Genomic DNA, 8,354 nt, shown 5'->3' with positions numbered 1-8,354 from the left:
TCCCCGTAGGGGGCGGGGGTGGGAGTGGTGGTGGGTTCCCCGTCGGGGATGGGGACGGGGACGGAGGGGAGTTCTGCCATCGGGGACGGGGAGGGTGATCCCCGGCCCCGCCCCGCCCCGTTGCCATTCCTAAAAACGTAGGACCAAATGATACAGAAGTTCCCAAAATAAGACTTTCCAATAAATTTTCCAATTTATTATATAATTTAAATAAAGATAAACGAGCCAAACTTATACGAGCTCAAACTCGACTCGTTTACTAAACGAGTCTAATATTCGAACTTGAACTCGACCCGTTTACTAAACAAACCAAGCCAAACCGAGCCCTCAACGAGCACCAAGCTATTCAATTTATTCTCAGCCCTACCCTCAAGTAACCTTGGCTCCCTAATAACACCATCCAGGTCACCTCAACAAAGAAGAGAAGATAGATCTCTACACATAGGAGAAACATGTAGGGAGACAAATATCTCGTTGTCTAAGATCTCTTGAAAGCTGAAAACTACTTTTCAGGAATGGCTCCCAAACATCAAGTTGTTCACAGCAATGTAGGTGGCTCGAGCATGAAATAAACTTCTTACTGGAAAAGGAGTAAACTTTATGGAGGCAGCATTCAACCGCCATATTGCTCAAAGAAGATGACGAGAGCACCACTTTTTCCCATCACAAGGCTACGCAGATGTAAGACCTAGATAAGACTGCATGCATGTCACAGTCTGAAAAGGTAAAAGCTTTAATGAGGTTGAGGATGACCAGATAGTTCTTTCACTATGAACTCGAGCAACAAAAAAAAAAACAATAAACAAAAGAAAACTCAACCAGTTTTTTCCATCACATGTATTGATATTCAAAGGAAGCAAATCCCAAACAACCATAACCCAAAAGAAAGAGTGAACACAGGGAAAGAATTCCAATTATAGAATCTCCTATTGCTGTGAAACTAGAAATGTTTAGGAATTACAAACTTGGAATCGATTTTGCTCGAATAAACTGCTTAATGATGGCTTTCTCTTCATCAATACGCTTCTTCTCTTCAGAATTTTTTGGCTTCACCTTCCTCTTCTCTTCCAATAACCACTTGAAAAGTTCACGCTGCTGATTCTCTGGTATTGGGTCACGTAACATCACAGATTCTATGATGGGTGTAGGGAATGATGTTTTTTCACCAATTGGAACAACTGCAGCAGCAGTTGTTGGACCTGGAGTGGGAGGAACATTTGGGACTTCTCCTTCCTCAACGCCTGCATCCTTCTTTTTTGTCCTCATGAACAGATAAGCTACAAAATTTACATCCCAGTCAGATAAGAAGTGACTAAGATTCCCATCAATTTGCAAACAAATTTGAGTATACTCCACTTACTATATTCCAATGTCACACCACCTAATCAATTTGCTAGTTTTACAGTGAACAATTTCTTGCATAACTAGTATATATGTCTGTTGTCTTCACATATACAATGGTGAAAAGTAACTCACAACAACCAAAACATCCATAATGTGATTTGTAAGCGGCAGATCCAGGACAGCAAAAATATCTCACTCAAATCACCTAATTCCAAGAGAAATTATACTTGCCTACTACTTCAACCCACCAAGTTACCAGCATACCAAACCTCATCTTGGCACTAGGAAGTGTTGTGGAAAATAAAATAAAAAAACCAAATGGGAATAACAAAAAGGTCTTGCCAAATGATTCTTGAATCTTCAGTATTGCCTGGGGAATTTTAATTTCCCTCTAAACAGAAACACTATAGGATCACTCCCTAAAATAAAAGCAAAATTCGATTAGAGAATGGAAAGAAATCGATCACTTTGAGAGGATCGGGACCTCCAACTAGACCACTTCGAGAGCATCTAACCTCCACAAAGCCCCAAGGCAATATTATTTCTACTTTCTTTAACCAAGCCATACAAAGCCATACAGCAACTACATATATCTGTAAGCTAATAGAAATTATAAAATAAACGTCAAACACTACCAAACTAAGTGGCTTCCAAAAAATCAAAAGCAAATTAGTCCTAAAAATCTCTTCCCATTATTCAACTAAAGTCACAATCGTATCATTCCCCTACTTTTAAACAACCTTTCCTAAAGGTTGATAAGTATCTTTGCACAATCATCTGTGTTACATAGACTCGGGTATAAGTGTCAACTGTGGGTATATGTCTGTACAGTGCATCTAATTCCATGTCCAAGGACACGGAGCAACAACAAAATTTTTATATTTCTTAATATACTTCTTTTATTTTTTTAGGATAAAATGGTGTTCACAAGGTGCCACAGCATTTTATACATAATATGGGATTTATGCAAAGTTTTATGATTAACTCGGATTCCTACATATGCTACTAGGTGCATGTCTAACTACACATGTAAGACATATTCTGTACCCTTACCCAAGTGTTATGTGTACGACACGGTACTTCAAACATTTAGAAGAGCACATGTCACTAGACAAACATCACCACAATCAAGCTCCTTGTCTGAACCACCCTTGACAGACTCAAACATCAATAATAATTTTTCTTTGCAATGACATCCTATTTGACACTTCTCATCAAAATTCCAACAAAGCCCCTTTTTAGTGCACTCTTTAATTCATTCTATGTAATATTTTTTAGGGCCTCTACATGATTTAAGCAATTGAGTGTGTCAATTTCTATTGAACCATTTTTTTGGCTAAATTTTTGAAAAGATCTCCTTTCGTCATTTGACAAACGTTTTTCCTGCATGTACCCAATGGAAATTGTGTTCATCATCGTGCGTTATGATTTAAGTTAATGCCGAATTTCAGGCTTCAATCCTTCAACAAAAGTCCCAACCAATTAATGTTCTGACTAACGTCACACTATATTTAAAAGGCGTTCAAACCAAGCTCTGGTATTCTAAGACAGTAGAGGTGTATGCACACTTTGAAAGCTAAAAGGCCAAAGTGAACCATTAACCCTTCTACAAATTCATCCACATGAGAATACGTCGATTAGATTCGAAGCAGTCATACTACTAAATTGCCTCCCTTTCAAGATTGATCGAAGCAATTTCAACTTTCATATTCCCAACTGTTGGATAAAACTGAAAATAATGGCTTTGTTTGGTTTGAATTTCATAATCAAATTTATGGAATGTTTTTGAAAAAAATAGATATTAGTTTGACAAGAATAAACACCAAAAATATATTTTTAAATTTAAAAAATATATTTTTTTGCCCTAAAAACATGTAAAAACTATATGAAAATGATGAGTGTTTTTTATTTATTATTTTTTTACTAAGTGCCCGCTTGGCAACTTGACTTTTTTAGTGGCTTTTGATTTTTTTATGAGATGAAAAAAGCTAAGTGTGTTTGGAATGATTTTTTTAGTTGAATAGATAGTTGTAAGAGAAAAAAAGTGGTTAATTAATGTGTATGATATGACATGTTGGCTTTTTTGACTTTTGAAAATTTTTGTGGCTTTTTGGCTTTTTGAGCCAAAAAATTGGCTGTCCAACATGGCCTAAATTAGTTTTTAGTATTTTTTTGAAGTCCTTGGTCTGAGTCTCAAGAACACCCAACGTGGTGGTTGTGATCGTGGTCGTTATTAGTGTTCGTCATGACCTACTTTTCCACGATCTTCATGGTGTTGTGATGATATGTGATCCATAAGCAATGAGGATCAATTGGTTGCAGAGCCGTCATGATTCTTAAATATCTCAATGAGAGTATCAAGCTTCACCACTTAATGAGTGTATCAGGCTTCTTGTTAATGTTCACCGCAGACGTTAGAAGTTGATCGATACTTTTTGTTTCCTCTCCAAGGACATGCCATGTTGATTGAGGAGTTCACACACTCAGCATTGGTTCTCACCATTCTTGATTAAAGATTACTAAATGATAGGAACACTCCAGGATCACTCCAAAAAAATAAAAGAACTACTACAGAACAGAGGAGAAATTGATCACTTCAAGGGGATTGGACTTCCAACTAGACCACCTTGAGGGGATCTAACCTCCACAAAGCCCCAAGGCAATATAATTACTATCTTGTTAACCAAGCCATATATCATCTATCTATATTTATAGGCTGATTAATAGAATTTCAAGAATAAAGGTCAAAAACTACCAAACAAAGTGGGGCTTCCATAAATCAAGCAAATTAGTCCTCCAAATCTCTCCCCATTATTCTGCCAAAATCACAATCGCATCACTTAGAGAATCTCCAATCCTTCATCATTTTTCATTTCTTTCAAATTTGATGAAAAAGTACTAAAAAATCATCTCAAATCCTTCCATCAAATCAAAGGAGAGTCATTTTTTTCATCGAATTAAGAATTCATCAAATTTGAGTTTGATAAAAATTTAAGAAGATGAAGCAATGGATTTTTTTTTTTTTTAAATCAAATTTGGGATAAGAGGGAAATTTAAAACAGATTTTGATGAAAATTTGATAAAATGATTAGAGTAGTCCATATGAAAACAAGTTTTTTACTTAAATTTATAATCAAATTAGATAAAAAATTTGGAGAAGGGTTGGAAATGCTCTTACCAACCAAATCCAAAAATTCTGATTCTCTGAGACATGAAATGCGACTAAACCCTAAATCTAGTGTTTCCTTTCTTCAATCTAAAACGAATATAAAACCTAAATAAATTAGCTCAACCAATCGCTAAAAAATTCACAATTCACAAATACATACATAAATACATACATATATATATATATATATATAGAGAGAGAGAGAGAGAGAGAGAGAAACCTCCGACGGCGATATTGACAGCGAGGAGAAGAGGCCAAACGAACTTGTAACGGCGAGCGAATGATTCCTTCGGGGGTTGAGGAGGCGGAGGAGGCTTCGACGGAGGCTGAGTTGCCATTGACGAAGACGACTGTGGTGGTGGTGATTGTTTCAGCTGCGCTGTCAATACACAAATATATATATATATATATATATATACACATCAGAGAACACAAATCATTTCAAAATGTAAAAAGGAAAAGTAAAAGGTTCTTCTTCTTCTCCGACCACAACAATCTGTTTTCAAAAAACAGAATAATAATATTGATTTGTAAAGTAGTGAAAAGTATTGAGAGTGATGATTGATGTATTTATATTTACCTTTCTTAGGTTTGTTGGCGTAGAGCTTCGGACTTTCACTCATTGTTAAGTGCTTTGCTGATACTGATGATCTCTCTCTCTCTATCTTCTTCGTATTGGTAGCGGCTCTCTACCTCTCCATCGCCATCGGTATTTGACCTTCATAACACAACACTTGGATGGAACGATGCCGTCCATTGACGTGACAAAGGGGAGCCTCCATTTTATTTTTATTTTCTTTTATGGGTTAATGTTAATTGGCAATTATTAGATCAACACCAATAGAAAATCTCTTCACTCTTGCAAAGCACTCAAGTGTTTACATTTTCTTAATTCAACTCCCTTAAAAGGAATTGAATTCATAACCTTCTTCGCACTAAGCCTCCTAAAGAAGGTATGGTGGCCAACTAGACTAGGCCTAGTTGGTTAAAGGGGAGCCTCTATTTACACATCATCTTTCATCTCAAAGGACCACAAGACCACAAAGGACAAAAGGTTATTATACACATCTTTTGTAAAATTATCATAAAGGACTATAATAAATACAATACACACCAAGTATCTGAAACGTTACTTGCGTATTTTCTCTCTCAATATCATCACCCTGACCTCGACCTCAGCCACGAGTAAGATTTGTTAATGCACGACGTCACCTCTCTGAGATAATGGGTAGAAAACGAGAAGGGTCATCTATTTCTGAAAATGAAACAAAAAACAGTGAAGAATAAGTCTGTTCAGAAGTATAGAACTAGACAATTACATTTTGTTCGACACTCTAATTTCGAACAATATAATTATGTTCGACAGGCTACCTCCGAATAATTTAGTTATGTTCGACACTAAAGTGTCAAATAAATTTACATTGTTTGACATAATCAATTCGGACAAATGGTTAATGTTCAAAAATACAGTGTCGAACGGTTCAGAAAATGAAATTTCAAATACAATGCTCATGACAATGGAAAAACGTACATAAAACCCTAAAATCTAAGCCAAATGAGAATTCTCACCTATTGTATCTCTAATGTGGAGTTGTTTCCAACTATGATGACAACAACGAGCACCACCGGCAACATCTTTGAGGAAACAGATATTGAAGGAGAATGGGTCTTCACCACTGGTTTTGAATGGCACGACAATGTAACAGAGAATGGAGGGGAAAATGGAAGATCGTGGATGAGTGAGTAAGTGAGTGAGGGTAAAAATGAAAGATTATGGGTGGAGTGTGCAAATAAGGGTAAAGATGGAAGATTGTAGTGTGTATTGAGCAAATGTTTTATTTATCAAATTACTAAAGATGTGCCTTAAGTAGTGGTGTGTCTTGAGATGAAACGCAGTGTGCAAATAGAGGCAGCCAACAAAGGATTTTGAATGATACTCAGGAGAAATTTAAAAAAAAATAAATATATATATATATAAGTAAATAAATTAGAAAGAGGGTTGTTTTTGCCTCCACTCTTTGAATCCTTACCTAACAAAATGAAATCCCTCAATTTTTTCATTGAATTCCTACCTTAATAGCAATTATGCACATAATTCCAAATCCAAATCCAAATCCAAATCTAAACCCAAACCCTAGCCCCACTTCTAACCACCACCTCCGGCAGCTCAATCATCGGCAGTCCTACCATTGTCATTACCTTCATTCTTCTTCCTTATTCCTTTTTCTTCACCTCCTCTGTCTCAGCTCCGACAAACCATTGTCGCACCTCGCTACCTCATCTTCTCTTCTTCTTTTCCCCATCGCAATCCACCGCCGCTGTTATCACTACCTCCTTCTCCTCCTCCTCTTTTTTTTTATTCTCATCGTAACCCAGATCACTGCTACCATTTCTAAAAACCCTAGGGCTAAGGTTAGAGTTTTGGGAAAAGAAAAATAAGATGGTTGGGGATCGAGATCGAGGTCAAACTCGGCGGCCATGGTGATGAGGAGTTCGCGACGACAGGATGACCACGAACCCAAAAAAAGAAAAAGAAGAGAGAGAGAGAGAGAAGTGGAAGGGGATCGCGATGATGAGAGGGTGGCCGTTGGTGGGGAGGCACTAAGATGGCTGCAAGAGAAGGCTACCGGCCGGAATGGAGTAGAGGTAGAGGTGGGGTTGGGGTTCGGATTAAGGTTAGGGTTTGAAAGATAAGGATGTGGTAAAAAATGAAAATTGATGTTAGGGCAAAATTGTAAATAAAAAAATAAAATAGGTTGGGGTCCAAAAAAAACAGATAAGGATTTTTAGCAACCCTCAATTAAAAAACGTAATTACAAAAACTTTTTTACTGTTTTGCCCTTTATGTTCTCTTTTTTCTCACCATTCTTTCTTACCCTTCCCACTCTTCCCATCTGCAAAGCCCTAACCATATCAAAACCCTAATTAACCTCTTACCGCAACGACTAACCCCATTGCAACCTCCTTCCTCTTTCTAAACCTTTGTCATAAAAAGGTTTTGATTTGCAATTGGGTTTAAATGGCAAAAGAGGGGTTGATAAAACAAAGCGGGTAAGAATGTGGTAGGTGGCATGGAAAAAAGCTAGAAAGGATGTGGGTGAAATTGGCAATGACAGGGTTCGGTAAGGAAGGGAAAGCCAACAAAGAAAAAGGAAAAGAGAGGAATGATAGAGAGAGCAAGGAATGATCATTTTCATCATTTAAGGATAGATTCTCACATTTTATATTTCTTATGCTTTTGTAATTTTTTGCTTTAATTTTTATTTTTCTACAATTTCTCGAGTGAGAATTATTTCAGTGTGGGCATATTTACAAATCTCAAACAAACATTATTGAGCCAAACTCAAATAGCTTAATTTTTATGATATATTACAAGCTTCATCAAACAGAATTTGAGGAGAACAAAGTTAACAAGTTCAAATTATTAAATGAGTAAATCTCATCCAAACTTCTAAATTCAAAGAGTCTAACTCGAATAGTAAGTTCATTTTATACCCATGACCTTGAGTTGGGGTTGCACAATCTTCAGCCCTTCACTGATTCTTGGGTTGGTTTCGTTTGGTTAACCACTTATTCAATGGAAAAGTAATTGATCATCTCACTTACCAAACAAAAGATCATATATCCTAACCACTTATTCAATGGACAAGTAATTGATCATCTCACATACCAAACAAAAAATCATATATCCCAATCGCACTACCATCTTCCTCTCGTAATGAAACCTTTCTATAATTTAACAAAGTGACAATGATTATCGCCCGTGCACAATCAAACTAGTTCAGTTGGTCAGAACCATGCATTTTACTAAACAGTCAAGAGATTTAATGTCTTTCCCAAT

General features: G+C 36.6%; 1 protein-coding gene across 1 annotated transcript; it reads right to left on the bottom strand.

Moving 5' to 3' along the window:
* Positions 1 to 905: 905 nt before the first annotated feature.
* On the bottom strand, positions 906 to 5,433 carry LOC114278691 (WAS/WASL-interacting family protein). Its single transcript, XM_028220788.2, has 3 exons — positions 5,094 to 5,433; positions 4,734 to 4,892; positions 906 to 1,277 (listed from the first exon to the last, which is right to left on the bottom strand). Exons 1-3 carry the CDS (start codon positions 5,134 to 5,136, stop codon positions 958 to 960), a joined length of 522 nt encoding a protein of 173 aa, XP_028076589.2. The 5' UTR covers positions 5,137 to 5,433; the 3' UTR covers positions 906 to 957.
* Positions 5,434 to 8,354: the final 2,921 nt, after the last annotated feature.

Source organism: Camellia sinensis, chromosome 15 (genome assembly GCF_055761805.1).
Source record: "Camellia sinensis isolate YWXY chromosome 15, ASM5576180v1, whole genome shotgun sequence".
Lineage (NCBI taxonomy): Eukaryota > Viridiplantae > Streptophyta > Magnoliopsida > Ericales > Theaceae > Camellia > Camellia sinensis.
Note: the sequence above shows the minus strand (reverse complement) of the source record. Positions and strands in the feature narration are given on the sequence as shown.

Bases quoted from the DNA above. Each gene is read 5' to 3' on its own strand.
- LOC114278691 (XM_028220788.2), bottom strand. From the start codon at position 5,136: ATGAGTGAAAGTCCGAAGCTCTACGCCAACAAACCTAAGAAAG. The intron at 4,893-5,093 runs GTAAATATAAAT...GTGTATTGACAG, and splicing joins CGCCAACAAACCTAAGAAAG to CGCAGCTGAAACAATCACCA. The intron at 1,278-4,733 runs GTTTCTCTCTCT...TAAATTTTGTAG, and splicing joins TGTCAATATCGCCGTCGGAG to CTTATCTGTTCATGAGGACA.